The 17,723-nt window shown below is 43.7% G+C and overlaps 1 protein-coding gene across 1 annotated transcript in view; it reads left to right on the top strand.

Moving 5' to 3' along the window:
• The window catches only part of PIKFYVE (phosphoinositide kinase, FYVE-type zinc finger containing), a 750,252-nt gene that overhangs the window by 67,439 nt on the left and 665,090 nt on the right, over positions 1-17,723 (top strand). Inside the window, 1 exon segment of the mRNA XM_030210724.1 lies at positions 11,436-11,607. Coding sequence (XP_030066584.1) covers positions 11,436-11,607 — 172 coding nt within the window.

Below are 17,723 nucleotides of genomic sequence, written 5' to 3'. Positions count from 1 at the left end.
TGCCAGTTATGCATGCAATTTAGTTGGCAAGTTGTTTGTTAAAATTTGCTATATCGCCCTTTCTGAACAAACAGGTCAGGGTGGTTTACAAGAAAAGTTATAACAAATAAAAACAAAGAACCCCCCCCCCCCCCCCAAAGAAAACAGAATTCCATTACAGTAGGAAAGAGAACACACAGACCAAGATCGTTTAGCACTTAAAAATAAATAACAGGTGGAACCGTAGTTAAGAAAAATATTGCTGCAGAGATAGTTCAAAAGCAACAGGAAAATAATGAGATTTGAGCAGAGGTTTACATTTCTTAAATGATGGTTCAGAACAGATAAAAGGGGGTAGATCATTCCAGAGCTTGGGCCCAAGAAAGTAAAAAGCAGTGTGTTGTGTGGATTCCAGGTGAGCCAATTTGGGTGCAGGAAGAACTAAACTGTGAGAATCAATGGAACGTTAGCATCTTGAAGAAGTGTAAGGAATGATCAAAGAAGAAGAAAGGAAGGGAGACCAGTATGATAAGTTTTATGAACCAAAGAATCTTAATGACCTATAAGGAAAAGGCAATCAGTGAAGTTGAAAAACCTAGGAATGACATGATCAGATCGCTTAGCTCTACAAATGATTTAGAGATGGGAGTAACTAGTGAGGTAATTAAATTTGCTGATGACACAAAGTTATTCAAAGTCGTTAACTCACGACAGGATTGTGAAAAATTACAGAAGGACCTTACGAGACTGGGAGACTGGGCGGCTAAATGGCAGATGACGTTTAATGTGATGCATGTGGGGAAAAAAGAACCCGAATTATAGCTACGTCATGCAAGGTTCCACGTTAGGAGTTATGGACCAAGAAAGGGATCTGGGTGTCGTCGTCGATAATACCTTCTGCTCAGTGTGCTGCTGCAGCTAGGAAAGCGAACAGAATGTTGGGTATTATTAGGAAAGGTATGGAAAACAGGTGTGAGGATGTTATAATGCTGTTGTATCGCTCCATGGTGCGACCGCACCTTGAGTATTGTGATCAATTCTGGTCGCCGCATCTCAAGAAAGATATAGTAGAATTGGAAAAAGTGCAGCGAAGGGCGACTAAAATGATAGCGGGGATGGGACGACTTCCCTATGAAGAAAGACTAAGGAGGCTAGGGCTTTTCAGCTTGGAGAAGAGACGGCTGAGGGGAGACATGATAGAGGTATATAAAATAATGAGTGGAGTGGAACGGGTGGATGTGAAGTGTCTGTTCACGCTTTCCAAAAATACTAGGACTAGGGGGCATGCGATGAAACTACAGTGTAGTAAATTTAAAACAAATCGGAGAAAATGTTTCTTCACCCAACGTGCAATTAAACTCTGGAATTCGTTGCTGGAGAACATGGTGAAGGCGGTTAGCTTAGCAGAGTTTAAAAAGGGGTTAGACGGTTTCCTAAAGGACAAGTCCATAAACCACTACTAAATGGATTTGGGAAAAATCCACAATTTCAGGAATAACATGTATAGAATGTTTGTACGTTTGGGAAGCTCACCAGGTGCCCTTGGCCTGGATTGGCTGCTGTCGTGGACAGGATGCTGGGCTCGATGGACCCTTGGTCTTTTCCCAGTGTGGCATTACTTATGTACAAAGAAAGCAGGCAGCAGAGTTATGAAATGACCTCAGTCTTTTTAATTGAGAATTAGGGAGACCTTCAAAGATAGAATTCCAGTAGTCAAGTTCAGAGGTAATAAAGTCATGCACCAGAGTGTGTAAAGAAGTAAAGTCAAAATAAGAACGAATAGAATGGAACCTACAAAGAAAACAAAAACCCGACTTAAGAACAGAGGAAATAGGTAGAACAAAAGATAGTTCTGAATCCAAAATAATGCTCAGATTGAACAGGTTGCACAACTTGATTAAAAAGAATAAGAGAAACTGTAGGAGTTGAAAGAGGCAGTAATCCAGCAAGCAGTATTCTGGAGCAGGGTTCAAAATGAGTCTGTGAGCTTTAAGCCAAGGTACTAACTGGCATTAACAAAAATCACTGATAACTGTAGTTAATTAGTGCAAATTGGCACTAATTTGCAGTTACATTTGTAACTGCACTTAGTCACTTTCTAGAGACTTACACCCTCATGATCAAAAGCCCCGCGCTGTTCCAAACAGCGCTCTAAAATAGCGCTGAAACAGCATGGGGCTTTACTGCACCGATGATCAGAGATAATGCATGCAGATTTAAGCAGCGCAGTTGTCTCTGATCATGGGGTAGAAGTGTGGGCGAATTCGGCACAATCCTCCCTTACTTGACAGGTCTGGGCTGCCAAAATCCCAAACTTGTCAAACATGGGGGCTGGAGGTCCATGGGACCACCAGGCCCTGACTACCCCTGCCGAGCTAACCTTAGTGAGTCTGGCCGCAAAGTGGCTCACTGGCACTAACACGCTCCATACATCTTATTTGACTCTCTAGCGTGTTACCCCTGTTTTTTTGTGAAATTACAACTTAAATCAAAATACTTATGTGAAGTGTGTGTCCAAACAATATAAACCTATTGGTATAACTCTGAATCTTGTGAAACTGAGGTTACTCTTGCCACATTTATACTCTACAATGCACTGGAAAAGGACAAAAGGAAACAAACTTATCTGAATCCTGTAAATATCAATTCCTTAAGTTCTCAAAAAGTTTCTTGAAAATATTCCAATATGTGGCATATTTTCAGGAAACTTTTTGAGAACTTAAGGAATTGATATTACATGGAAGTGCACCCAGAGCTGGGAGTGACAGGCAGAGCTTCCAAAAGCTTTAACTACCACTATCTCTTGAGACAGAAACAGAAACCAGAACAATAAAGGATCAGGCGACCCTCAGGGGGAGGAATGCTGGCTTCGGCCTAACCTCTGGTAAGCCTTTCCTCAGCTGAGAGGTGCCCAGCTCTACCACCGGCTGCCTTTCAGGTGCTGTGGAGGACTTGCAGCTCATCTGCATATCCTTACAGCCTTCTCCGGGGTGACACCCAGGTCCACTCCAATCCACTCAGGGCCTCCGCTCTAGGTGCCCAGCGCTCCCACCAGGTGCTGTGGAGATCTTGCAGCCCTTCTGCATTTCCTCACAGCTGTATCCGGGGTGACTCCATTTCCACCCCGATCTTCCCAGGGCCTTCGCTCCAAGTGCACAGAGTTTCCAGGTGCTTTTTGGCTAGGATCAGGCGACCCTCAGGGGGAGGAATGCTGGCTTCGGCCTAACCCCTGGTAAGCCTTTCCTCAGCTGAGAGGTGCCCAGCTCTACCACCGGCTGCCTTTCATGTGCTGTGGAGGACTTGCAGCTCATCTGCATATCCTTACAGCCTTCTCTGGGGTGACACCCAGGTCCACTCCGATCCATGCAGGGCCTCCGCTCTAGGTGGGGCATTTTTCTCTTTACATCTAATCTTCTTCCCAGTTGCTAAAGTACCTCAGTCATTTATGGCCCCTATTCACATTCTCTTCCTAGCCCTGTCCCTTCCTAATCTTTTCCCTCACCCCCTACCTCTCTCCGCTACAGGAACTCACTGCCCATCCATCGACTTCATCATCTCACCTTCTCTCCTACCTTCTTCCTCCCTCTTGGCTTTTAATCTCCGCCTCTTTCTTCTGTCCATTTTGCCTTCCTCATTCCACCTAAATACCTCTCGCCTTCGACGCCTTCGTGGCCACACCTCTCCTACTCTCCTCCGCTCTCTTTTACTCCTTCTCTTACTCTCAGCCGGTGACATCAATCCCAATCCTGGCCCCCCTCACCAACTATTATCCCAACTCTACAGATCTCACCGCGACCTCTCTAACCTCATCTTTGTTTCTCTACTCCCTTCCTCTCCTCTGCCCTTCTCTTGCGCCCTATGGAATGCCCGCTCTATCTGTAACAAACTCGCCTATATCCAGGACCTCTTTATCTCGCGTCACCTCCATCTGCTCGCCATAACAGAAACCTGGCTCTGCCCTGATGACTCTGCTTCAGTCGCAGCCCTGTGCCATGGCGGTTATCTATTTTCACATACTCCTCGCCCTGCTGGCCGTGGGGGCGGTGTTGGACTACTTTTCTCTCCCTCCTCCAGATTTCAACCCCTTCTTCCACCTCAATCTCACTGTTTTTCCTCCTTTGAAGTCCACTCTATCCACCTTTTCTCTCCTCTGCCTCTTCGAATAGCGGTCATTTATCGTCCCCCTGATAAGTCCCTTTCATCCTTTCTCAATGACTTTGACGCCTGGCTTGCCTTCTTCCATGATCCTTCCTCCCCCTCTCTCATCCTTGGTGACTTTAATATTTCTGCTAATGATCCTTCCAACTCTTATATTTCCAAGTTACTCGCTTTAACGTCCTCCTTTAATCTCCAACTATGCTCCACCTCCCCCACTCATCAAAATGGTCACTGTCTTGATCTCATCTTCTCCTCCAACTGTTCACCCTTTAGTTTCCTTGCCTCTGATCTTCCCTCCTCTGATCACCATCTTATAACTTTCACACTTAAATCTCCTCCCTCCCAGTCCCGTCCTATCTTATCTAATTTATCTAGGAATCTTCATGATATTGACCCTTCATCTCTATCCTCCCATGTTTCAAACCTCCTCTCTACTGTGGCACCATCCACGTCTGTCAACGAGGCTGTTAATTCTTACAACAATACTCTATCCTCTGCCTTAGACACTCTTGCACCTTTGATGACCTGCCCTGTAAGGCGTACAAAACCCCAACCTTGGCTGACTTCTAATATCCGCTACCTACGTTCCTGTACCCGCTCCGCCGAACGCCTCTGGCGGAAATCTCGGGCCCTTGCTGATTTCTTACATTTTAAGTTCATGCTGACCTCCTTCCAATCTTCTCTTTTACGTGCCAAACAGGATTATTCTAGCCAACTGACCAACTCTCTTGGCTCTAATCCTCGACTTCTCTTCACCACATTGAACTCTCTCCTCAAGGTGCCCCCTCCCCCAACTCCCCCTTCATTATCTCCTCAGACCCTTGCTGAATTCTTTCACAACAAGGTTCAAAAGATAAACCTTGAATTCTCTACCTCGCTACCTCTCCCTCCACTAGTCCGTTCCCCTCTCTCTCCTTCCCCTCATTCCCTTTTCTCCTTTCCTGAAGTTACTATTGAGGAAACTACACTTCTCCTTTCTTCCTCAAAATGTACCACCTGTTCCTCTGATCCCATTCCCACCCACCTTCTTAATGCCATCTCTCCTGCTCTTATTCCTTTTATCTGTCACATTCTCAACCTCTCACTTTCCACTGCGACTGTCCCTGCTGCCTTTAAACATGCTGTGGTCACACCTCTCCTTAAGAAGCCTTCACTCGACCCTACTTGTCCCTCTAATTACCGACCCATCTCCCTCCTTCCTTTTCTCTCCAAATTACTTGAGCGTGTGCTGTTCACCGCCGCTGCCTTGATTTTCTCTCCTCACATGCTATTCTTGACCCACTACAATCTGGTTTTCGCCCTCTCCACTCAACCGAAACTGCGCTTACTAAAGTCTCCAATGACCTATTACTGGCTAAATCCAGAGGTCAATATTCCATCCTCATTCTTCTTGATCTTTCCGCAGCTTTTGACACTGTCGATCACAGCATACTTTTCGATACCCTGTCCTCACTTGGATTCCAGGGCTCTGTCCTTTCCTGGTTCTCTTCCTACCTCTCCCTCCGCACCTTTAGTGTTCACTCTGGTGGATCCTCTTCTACTTCTATCCCTCTGCCTGTCAGTGTACCTCAGGGTTCTGTTCTTGGTCCCCTCCTCTTTCCTATCTACATTTCTTCCCTTGGTTCATTAATCTCATCCCATGGCTTTTCCTACCATCTCTATGCTGATGACTCCCAAATCTACCTTTCTACCCCTGATATCTCACCTTGCATCCAAACCAAAGTTTCAGCGTGCTTGTCTGACATTGCTGTCTGGATGTCTGAACGCCACCTGAAATTAAATATGACCAAAACCGAGCTTCTCATTTTCCCCCCCAAACCCAGCTCCCCGCTCCCCCCGTTTTCTATTTCTGTTGATGGCTCTCTCATTCTCCCTGTCTCCTCAGCTCGAAACCTTGGGGTCATCTTTGACTCTTCTCTCTCCTTCTCTGCTCATATCCAGCAGATTGCCAAGACCTGTCGTTTCTTTCTTTACAACATCCGTAAAATCCGCCCCTTTCTTTCCGAGCACTCTACCAAAACCCTCATCCACACCCTTGTCACCTCTCGTTTAGACTACTGCAATCTGCTTTTTGCTGGCCTCCCACTTAGTCACCTCTCCCCTCTCCAGTCGGTTCAAAACTCTGCTGCCCGTCTTGTCTTCTGCCAGGGTCGCTTTACTCATACTACCCCTCTCCTCAAGACCCTTCACTGGCTCCCTATCCGTTTTCGCATCCTGTTCAAACTTCTTCTACTAATCTATAAATGTACTCACTCTGCTGCTCCCCAGTATCTCTCCACACTCGTCCTTCCCTACACCCCTTCCCGTGCACTCCGCTCCATGGATAAATCCTTCTTATCTGTTCCCTTCTCCACTACTGCCAACTCCAGACTTTGCGCCTTCTGTCTCGCTGCACCCTACGCCTGGAATAAACTTCCTGAGCCCCTACGTCTTGCCCCATCCTTGGCCACCTTTAAATCTAGACTGAAAGCCCACCTCTTTAACATTGCTTTTGACTCGTAACCACTTGTAACCACTCGCCTCCACCTACCCTCCTCTCTTCCTTCCCGTTCACATTAATTGATTTGATTTGCTTACTTTATTTATTATTTGTCTATTAGATTGTAAGCTCTTTGAGCAGGGACTGTCTTTCTTCTATGTTTGTGCAGCGCTGCGTATGCCTTGTAGCGCTATAGAAATGCTAAATAGTAGTAGTAGTAGTATAATCGTAACAATTTAACAGCCAACTGAATTAAGAACAAATGGAAATTGCAGAAATGGTTTTTAATTGGGGGGGGGGGGGGGGGGGGGAAGCTACCACCCATACTCTGTCTCTGCTTCTGGATTCCATGGTTGACATCTGCTAGATGTCATGCTCAGTACCTCTTTCCTCATGGGAGACCAGAAGAGGGATTCCTAGATTAGCGCTGAGCACAGTATAGAGAAGCCTGGGTGCACTTCCATGGCAAAGATGTAGCAACCATGTATGCAGGACAGTGAGAAACATATTAACAGATATGTCACGCAAACAGGGAGTGTTGCTATTAGTATGTGAATGTTAATGCTGTTGTCTTATATAAGCCTTTGTGAGTATTTGACAGTAATACTATTTATCATTAACATATCTGTTAACAGTGTATGCAAGAGATTAACTCACATGATCCTAGGTTTCCTTTCTTTGATGGGTTTATAATTTGAGCTAGGGGAAGAGGGAAGATTCAGTAAGTGACATGCTCAGTCACACACTGAATGGTGAGCAGGGAATTTAAACCTATGATTTCTACTGCATGCCACAAATCATTATTTCCAGTCCTAGATGTACAAAATATCTGTAGCTACTTTGATTTTGTTTTGTAGTTTATTTTATTTTGATGTGTTGTACTCAGGATGAGGATATTTCATTTTTTCCTAATTTCTGTAGTGCATTGGGTGCTTACAAAGAGAATTGTCCCTCTTGTCCATGAAATGGTTTTCTAGTCTGTGCTCTGTCCTCTACGGATCACAGTTTAGGGCACAGGCCTTATTGAGAGGGTCGTGCGAGACGAGCAGCATTTCAGGACACATCCTATCCTCTGTTTTTCCCTCTTCTCCTGCAAAAGCAAAGCCTTGTGGAGCTGCCTATATTTTCTCTTAAGATCATAAATGTTGCCATACTGGGACAGACCGAAGGTCCATCAAGCCCAGTATCCTGTTTCCAACAGTGTCAATCCAGGTTGAAAGTACCTGACAAGATCCCAAAACAGTAAAATAGATTTTATGCTGCTTATCCTAGAAATAGCAGAGTTTCCCCAAGTCCATCTTAATAATGGCTTAAGGACTTTTCTTTTAGGAAGTTAACCAAACAATTTTTAAACCCTGCTAAGCTAACTGCTTTTACCATATTCTCTGGCAATGAATTTCAGAGTTTAATTACACATTGAGTGAAGAAATATTTTCTTTGATTTGTTTTAAATTTACTACTTAATAGTTTCATTGTGTGCCCCCTAGGCCTAGTATTTTTGGAAAGATTCACATCCACCCATTCCATTCATTATTTTATAGACCTCTATCATATCTCCCCTCAGCTGTCTCTTCTCCAAGCTGAAGAGCCCTAGCCACTTTAGCCTTTCCTCATATGGAAGTTGTCCCATCCCCTTTATCATTTTCGTCACCCTTTTTTGTAGCTTTTCTAATTCCACTATATCTTTTTTGAGATGTAGTGACCAGAATTGCACACACTATATTCGAGGTGCGGTCGCACCATGGAGCGATACAAAGGCATTATAACGTTCTCATTTTTGCTTTCCATCCTTTCCTAATAATACCTAACATTCTATTTGCTTTCTTAGCTGCCGCTGCATACTGAGCAGGGGGTTTCAAAGTATCATCAACGATGACACCTAGATCCTTTTCCTGGTCGGTGACTCCTAATGTGGAACCTTGCCTTATGTGTCTGTAGTTTGGGTTTCTCTTTCACAAATGCATCACTTTGCACTTGCTGATGTGAAATGCGTTATCTGCCATTTGGATGCCTAGTCTCGTAAGGTCCTCTTGTAATTTTTCACAGTTCTCTTGCTATTTAACAACTTTGATTAACTTTGTGTTGTCAGCAAATTTAACCACCTATAGATCATTTATAAATATGTTAAAAAGCAGTGGTCCCCCGCTATCTAATCTTCTCCATTGAAAATTTTTGGGAGTCCACAGGAATATATGCGTGTCTCTAGTGTTTAGCACATACTTATTTTTAGCACATGCTAAAAACATTAGTGTGCCTTTGTAAAAGGGACCCTATATCTCTCCACTATAGCCTTGCCTCCCCTGAGTGCCCCTTTTACCCCTCTGTCATCTAGTGGTCCAACAGATTGTTTTGCCAGCTTCTTTCTTCTAATATACCTAAAAAAGTTTTTACTATGTGTTTTTGCCTCCAACGCAATCTTCTTTTCAGAGTCTCTTTGCCTTCCTTTTCAGTGTTTTGCATTTGACTTATTTCCTTATGCTGTTTCCTATTATTTTCAGTCAGATTCTTCTTCCATTTTCTAAAGGATTTTCTTTTAGCTTTAATAGCTTCCCTCACCTCACTTTTTAACCATGCTGGCTATCTTTTGGCTTGCCTTCCTCCTTTTTCAACACAGGGAATATATCTGGCCTGGGTATCCAGGATGGTATTTTTGAACACCATCCACGCCTGATGTAAATTTTTGACCTTTGTCTTCCCATCCTTACCCATTAGGCTCCACTCTTCTACCTATGTTAAAGAACAGAGCTTGAGGAAGGATCCAACCTGGCTGATACTTTTTCACACTGAAACAGATCTCTTACATATTTTTATTTTTATTAGGGATTTTTGCTATCTCTTTTTATCTTCTTAAACAATAAAGATGTATTATCCAGTTCTATTTAGTAACAGAGCCCATCTATTCTGCTTGGGGCTCCAGGGTGCTTATGCATATAGAGGGTAACTCTGTGTTGAAATAGAAGTCATACTTGGCCAGGAATTTGGAAACAGAATTTGGTTTTTCTGAATGGGCACATAGGATCTGCTCACTGTTTTGTTTTGATACTGCTAAACAAAAAAATAGAAAACATCAAAGATTCAGAAAGAACAGCACTGGACATTTATAAAGTATGCAAAAGAAGTTGGTGAAGCTGAGTTTGGAGAGAATGGTAAAAAGTGAGACCCCCTTTTTAAATTCATACCAAGTTCTTATGATACACTCTCCAACTTTGGAAAATGCTCAGATATTGGAGTTCATTGAAATAGAATGTCTGCCACTGAGAAGCATGAACATTGCCATGCAGTGTATGTGGTTTTTCAGGTAACTGAGTCATTCAGCACCCTTTCTGGCAGTAGGAAAGTGCCATGTTTCCAACTTGTACATTCATTTTCACAAAATGCATACATCAGCAGTATTCTAACTTAATGGCCAAGTGTGTCATGCAAAATCAATTTTGTAGACTGATTTTGAGGCATTAATCATAATAGTCCTTTAGTCTGTAGTTAAGTAGAACAGATCAGCATTTAGAATTGGGCTCTTCATCAAATTGATTGTGGATTATTGATTGTTAGATTGATATTGCTAGAATAGTTAGTAAACAAGTTGTTATTCAGTAGCAGCAATAGTACTTGACAACATATTAGAATCCAGCAAAAATTTGTGATTGGAGTCAACTTGCTCCTTTCCATCTGGGTCCGAGTGCCCCTATTTTATGGGCCGATGATCAGAAGCAAACACAGTTGCTAGAGGCCAATAGCGCCATACTAGCGCCTGTGTTTGCTCTCGCCCGATGATCAGAGTTGGTGAGCGCATGTAATAACACGCTTGCCGGCTCTGAACGCTAATTGCATCAAATGCATACAAACAAGGGTCTCCTGCATTCATCCTTCATGATCAGCGGGCAGCGCGCCAAACAAGGGTGCTGCTACCGCAGCAAACCTTACACCAGCTCAGAGCTGGCGTTAGGGTTTGCTAGCGAGGGAGGAATGAAGGAGACCCACTGAAGAGGTTTGACAGGTCCAGGATTTTCTCCTGGACCTGTCAAACCTAAGCCCCCCCCCCCCATTACAGAAGACCTGGATGTCTGGTGGACCTCCAGGCCCCCTAGCCCCAAAGCACAAAAACCCTGGTGGTCCAGTGGACCTCCAGGCCCCCTAGCCCCAAAGCATAAAAACCCTGGTGGTCCAGTGGGACCTCTAGCTTCCCCCCCCCACCCCCCCACATCGTACAAAAACACCCTGGTGGTCCGGTGGGACTGCTATCTGCCTCTCTCCACCCCCCCGGCGGCCTACCTCTCTGTAGTGGTGGTAGTGGTTGGAGGAGGGAGGGACTAGCGCTCTCTCCTGCCTCTTTGGGCGCCTTCCCAAAATGGTGGCATCCTGCCCTGCCCAGTGCATCCTGGGAAAATCCTACTCATGATTTTGTAAGCTTGTATCGCATCCTCTCTGAATTGATTTCTCCTAAGCTGGAGAACCCTAACCTGTGTAGCCTCTCTTCATAAAAGAGGTGTTCCATCCCCTTTCATCAGTTCACTCACCTTTCTTTGAACTTTTTCTAGTTATGCTAGATTCTTTTAGAGATGGGGGTGACTAGGACCATATCTTGTCTGGTCAACTTTATTTATCTGTGTTTTCTCTATTTGTAGAGCAGGTTTTATGTGTATGCTAATGTACCTGTGTTACACCAATAACTAAATATTAAAAATTTTGTAGATGACAGGGCATTGACATTTTTTGCATATGAGAAGGATGCAGTGCATTAAATGCATTATTATAACTTTGAGGGGTAATATCCATATTTGAATAGTTCCTACATTCTCAGGTTTGCCTGATCTGTTTGTAGGACAGTGATCTGAAGCAGTACTGGATGCCGGACAGTCAGTGCAAGGAGTGCTATGACTGTAGTGAGAAATTTACCACCTTTCGTCGAAGACATCATTGCCGACTATGTGGCCAAATCTTTTGTAGCCGCTGCTGCAATCAAGAGATCCCTGGCAAGTTTATGGGGTATACAGGTAAGGTTATACTGCGAGTGCAGTGAACATCTTAAGCAGACAGGTGTCTTTATAATTTAAAATCTGGTCATACTCTTGGTCTTGATTCGTGGGGTATGATATTAAATTGAAATAAGTAGCAGTTTCTCATGGCTGATGGTTACTGTTTCACATTATTATTGGTGAATAAAACATTAACAGAAGCCATCAAACTGTCATTTAACAAACAAATCCATATTATCAAAACAGTTACAGCTGGTTTATATCCTTTAATTGCCATTTTCAACACATTTTCAACCCCTCCCCCTACCCAACCCTAAGTTGTGTTTAATTGGCTAGGAGCTGTTCCTTGCCAGTTAAATAGTGCTGAATGTCGGGCTGGCTAGGAGCAATTCCTGGCTGATTAAATAGCAATGAATAATGAGTCCTATATCTTTGTCCCATATCAATAAAAATGTTGTCTTATGTTTCAAAGTATGTTTGGCATCTTGTACTTTCAGTGTGAGGAGGGTATGAAATTGATGTTACCACTACCAATATGAGGGTGGACTGTCCTGCATTGAAACTTGCAAAATACATTTTTTTTGTCTACCAAGCACTCAAATTTTCATGTTCTCTAACAGTAATCCCAATGGTGATATCTTAATTGACAGCCCTGACATTTGTTCCAGTTATTGAATAAGAAATGTCCAAAAGGTGTGGTTTTTTTAATTTTTTTTATTAATCTTTCTACAGGCCCAAAAAGCACGTAACAATGTATTTTTCTCAGATTTACACTTAAGACAAATGGGAGATAGCTTTGTGAAAAATATGCCCTGTGTAGTACACTAAATTGCCATTCATGTAAGTTTGCACTATATATAAAGGTTGAGATCCTCAAAATAAATATTTTAACATTTATAACCCACAATGAAAATCCTGGATCATAGACTCCCGCTGTTTGTCTGTAATTTGTAGGCATATTGTATTCATATAATGCATGGTTTAAATCGGAAATAGTCATACAGCTAGGGATATCTGTTTTCAAAATATTCATGTAGCTTACTCCCAAATCTAGACTGAATTCCCTTTGGTCTAATGAATTAAAATAATGTAATAATTGCATATAGGTCTCTCCTAACTAAAGCCTGCTGCTGCGATTCAGGGTAGGTCATAATTAGCACATCAGCATTGCCATACTTTGACAGACTGATGGTCCATCAAGCTCAGTATTCTATTTCCAACAGTTGTCAATCTAGGTCTAAGTACCTGGCAAGATCCCAAAGAGTAAGACAGAATTTATGTTGCTCATCCTAGAAATAAGCAGTGGATTTTCCTAAGTTCATATTAATAATGGCTTATGGACTTTATTTTAGGAAATTTATCCATGCCTGATATAAAATTTTGACCTTTGCAGCTGCTCCTCTAAGTTGCTGCTCTTCTAAGTGTTCTTTTGGACATTCTCCTCATTTTATAAAGGCCTCCTTTTTGAAAGTTAAATGCTAATGTATTGGATTTCCTGTGTGTACTTACTCCAGAGATATCAAATTTGATCATGTTATGATCACTGTTATCGAGTGGCCCCAGTACCATTACCTCTTCACTAGGTCAAGCGCTTTTCTTGTTGGTTCCTGAATCAGCTGCTCTGTAAAGCAGTCCTTGGTTTCACCAAAGAATTTTACCTCCCTAGCATGCCCTGATTTTTACATTTTACTTAGTCAGTATGGGGATAATTGTCCATCCTGGCCAAGTGGATGGTAGTACACTTCTATCTCTGTCCTTTTCCCCTTTACATATGGAATTTCTATCCATAGGGATTCCAAGATGTTTTGTCTCCCAGTTCGAGGTCCTCCTTAACATGTAATGCTACCCCTCCACCAGTTCAATTCACTCTATCACTGCGATATAATTTGTACCCTGGTATGACAGTGTCCCATTGGTTATCTTCCTTCCACCAGGTCTCAGAGATACCTATTATACCAATCGTTTCATTTAATGCAATATATACTAACTCTTCTATTTTATTTCAGGCTTCTGGCATTTGCATGTAGAGATTTGACATTGTTCCTATTTACAATTTGCTCAGCAGTTGACAGTGATAAATTGCAATCTTTAAAGTCTGTCTGCTCTTTATTTAAAGACCTAGAGGTGTATTTTCAAAGTACTTTTATTTATTTATTTGGATTTTGCTCCCACCTTTTTCAGTAGTAGCTCAAGGTGAGTTACATTCAGATACATTGGATATTTCTCTGTCCCAGGAGGGCTCACAATCTGATTTTGTACCTGAGGCAATGTAGGGTTAAGTGACTTGCCCAAGATCACAATGTCACGGCTTCTCATGGAAGCACAGGGTTTGTGAGCCCTTGGACCACTGCCGTGGAGTGGCAGTGGCAGGCAAAACCACCCCCAAACCAGAGACAAGGCAGAACAGGACGGGAACCCCCGGACTGGAGTTGCAGCAGAAGCAAACAAGCTGGGACAGGCAGAGCAGGAACAGCTAGACTTCACCTGCGCTTGACCGCTGTTCCCCAGGAGTTGAGCCCCTGGGTGCAGGCGGCCGGCAGGACTTACAGGGCAGGAACTGGATACCAACAGGAAACACACAACAGTCAGGACTAAAAGCTGCCAGGCAGCCACTAAGACAGAAACACATACAGGTGAGAGTCAGGACTGAAAGCTGCCAAACAGCGGCTAAAAAGGAACACAGACATAAGACAAGGAAATGCAGACCAGAAACAAGACTAGGAACTAAGCAATAAAACCAAAGCTAACTACACACAAACAAACTAGAACCAGACAAGAAACTTAGACTAGAACTGGACTAGGCAGAAGTGCACAGAGCACACCCACATACCAGGGACCTTAGACGATGCAAAGGCAAACACAGAAGTTTCCAGGTGGCTAATAAAGCCCATCAGCAGCTGAAGTTTTTAGCTGCAGGAATCACAAGGCAGCTACGGGTGCTGTTCAGGCACAAACAAGAAAAGCAAGTCTGGCAGCCTGGAAGATCCGAACCGGACTGGGCTGAAGTCTGGAACGTGTGACAGTTCATAGCAGCCACCAGTTCAGGTCACCAGAGGGCAAGGTGAGCACAGACAAGGAAGCAGTCACCACCGTGACACACAAGGAGCAGCAGTGGGATTTGAACCAGCCAGCTCAGGATGTCAAGACTGGTGCTTTAACCACTAGGCTACTCCTCCACTTAGACTTACAAAGTTACATGGTCTACTATGGTCTCTCTTGCAACCTCACTATCGGGATTCCCTATCTTCCCCTTTTAGGTGATATCTTTTAAAGATAACTATTATTAGGAAAGGAATGGAAAACAAAAATGAGGACGTTATAATCCCTTTGTATCGCTCCATGGTGCAACCACACCTCGAATATTGTGTTCAATTCTGGTTGCTGCATCTTAAAAAAGATGTAGTGGAATTAGAAAAGGTACAGAGAAGGGTGATGAAAATGATAAAGGGGGTGGGATGACTTCCCTGTGAGTGTACTAGGCTGCGCATTTTGTTTGCTATTCTCTAAACATGTTAGAAAATATTACAGGCAAAAAACTCAACAGGAATTAGAGAGAAAAGTCTTTAATTACTCACCCACCAGCACAGCATCAGATATCAGTTGTAAAGTTATAACAGACTTACAAAAGCTAACATCAGTACCTCTGGTAATTATAAGTAATTAGACTAATTATATAAAGAAGAGAAAAAGAAGGAAGGAAAGTTTGTTCCTCAAACAAAGGTCACAGAACAGAGAGAAGAGAAAGAAAGGAAGAAAGAGAGAATCTTAGCTATAGAAAATTAGTTTCTGTCGGGGTGGGGGGGAGTACCCTCCTCCTGGAAATAGACTGAGACAAGGATATGAAACCCTCCCGCCTTCTGGACTATTTCAGAGTTTTTTTTGTCTGCAGCATGGTTTTATAGGCTGTGATGAGCATCCACCTCTCTTCTACCCTGGACCAATCATAGGTGCTGCATATGTGCTGGAGACTTGTATTTGGGTCTTTCATATGTGCTGGAGATTTGCAATTGGTGTCCTTGCCATAACCTCTTTTCAGTAAATTACATTTTTAACAAGTTATACCAGGTAGCTGAGTTTCCCTATCAACATGAGAGGCCCCATCAGAGCATGTGACCAGCCAGAAATTCCTTCATGTGGCTGATAGGAAAAGAGAGATGGGGAATGGGAAATAGTGCAGCATACCTGAAGTAGAACTTTATAGCTTATAGCTAAAAATTAAAGGACAGAGGAAAGGCTAAAGTGGCTAGGGCTCTTCAGCTTGGAGAAAAGGCGACTGAGGGGAGATATGATAGAGGTCTATAAAATAATGAGTGGAGTTGAACGGGTAGATGTGAAGTGTCTGTTTATGCTTTCCAAAAATACTAGGACTAGGGGGCATGCGATGAAGCTACAATGTAGTAAATTTAAAATGAATCTGAGAAAATGTTTCTTCACTCAACGTGTAATTAAACTCTGGAATTCGTTGCCAGAGAATGTGGTTGGGGCGGTTAGCTTAGTGGACTTTAAAAAAGGTTTGGACAAGAGGAAGTGACGTCACCGCTGGCAATGGCAGCTTAGCTTCAGAGCTCCCGCTCCTCGCAACGATTGAAAGATACTAAAAGCAGCCATCAGATTTTTTGAAAGCCTCTAGCGTGTCCTCCGAAGACACTAACCTGACTCGCCATGAATAAAACGCAACCCGCGCGGAACAAAGACACGGGGAAAACAAAACCCCGAAGCGCCACGAGGCATTGGTGCAGGTCTCACCCTCCGATTCAGACTCAGCCCTATCGATGGCGGAATCGCGGAGGCCCCAGGCAAAAAAGGGCGTGTCGGTCGAACTTCACCAGATCCTCTCCGGTATCCAGGCTGATATACAAAAATCAAAAGAAGAAATACTGGACCGGATGGAGGTACTGAGCTCGGACCTCCGTGAGCTGGGGGGAAGAGTCGAAGATGCGGAGATGAGGCTGGAAGAGCACGCAGAGTCCTCGACTTCCCAGGAGGCGCAATTGAAAGAATTGGATCAGAAAGCAAAGGAACTGACCTACAAAATGGATGATTTAGAGAATCGAGGGAGGCGGAACAACCTCCGATTCCGAGGGGTTCCTGAAGGCGGTGAGACGGAGGATGTTCCGCAAATAGTGCAGACCCTGTGTGCTAATCTGCTGGGTGCGGAGGCGGCAACAGTAGCGATAGAGCTAGACAGAGCACATAGAGCTCTTGGCTAGAGACAGGAAAATAGAGCGCGAGATGTGATTGCTCGATTCCACAAATACGAAGTCAAAGAGCAAATACTTGCCTGCGCCAGGAAGAAACAGGACCTGGAGTTTGGAGGGGCTAAAATAACTGTATACCAGGACCTCTCGCAGTTCACCTTGCAACAGAGATGCCAATTGAAACCAGGCTTAGACATCCTAATCAAGGAGCTGATCCCATATCGGTGGGGTTTTTCCTTTTCATTGAATTTTACTGTAAAGGGGGTTAAATACAGAGTTTACTCACTAACTGAAGCTTGGGCATCCCTGCACGTGGCGAGCCTGGTGACTTTCAAGGCGCCTCCAGGCGCGGTGGCGCCAGCAACCAAAGCGAAATTACAAAAATGGCAACGGATCCCCGAATCCACCAAGAGGAGAAATCCAAAAACGGAAAACTGCGGCAGAAGCGACCTGAGCTCTGGTAAAGTACTACAGTCGGGGTCTACAATACGAACTATGCCAATTCCGTGGTGGTCGGAGGGAAGATGGACAAATTTGTGGTAATTAGTGAATAGTGACGAGTCATCCATGTCTTGCCATGTTTCCAGTATACTTAGATGTATTATGTTCAAGATTCTTGCATGCATTTTTGCTGAATGTTCTGGGTGAAGTAATTGGGAGTGGAATGTTAAAGGATGTGAGGGTATGTATGATAAGAGGGATGAACGGGGAGTTAATTAAGGGTCTAATGGGAGATGGGGCGTAAGTAATGGATGTTCTTAATAAAGGTAAGCCCACTATGCAGAAAGCTGAGCTTGGTAGCGCGAAAATGCATTATGCAATACTGGGTCTCATCGGAAGGGCCAGCTTACTGGCATTGGCGCAATCAGGTGCATCTCCTGGCCTCTTGGGAGGCTAGGGATTCAAAACGATCGCCTAAACGAAGAGTGCGATTTC

Source organism: Microcaecilia unicolor, chromosome 7 (assembly GCF_901765095.1).
Source record: "Microcaecilia unicolor chromosome 7, aMicUni1.1, whole genome shotgun sequence".
Lineage (NCBI taxonomy): Eukaryota > Metazoa > Chordata > Amphibia > Gymnophiona > Siphonopidae > Microcaecilia > Microcaecilia unicolor.
The sequence above is the reverse complement of the archived record's forward strand: the minus strand, read 5'-3'. Positions and strand labels throughout refer to the sequence as shown.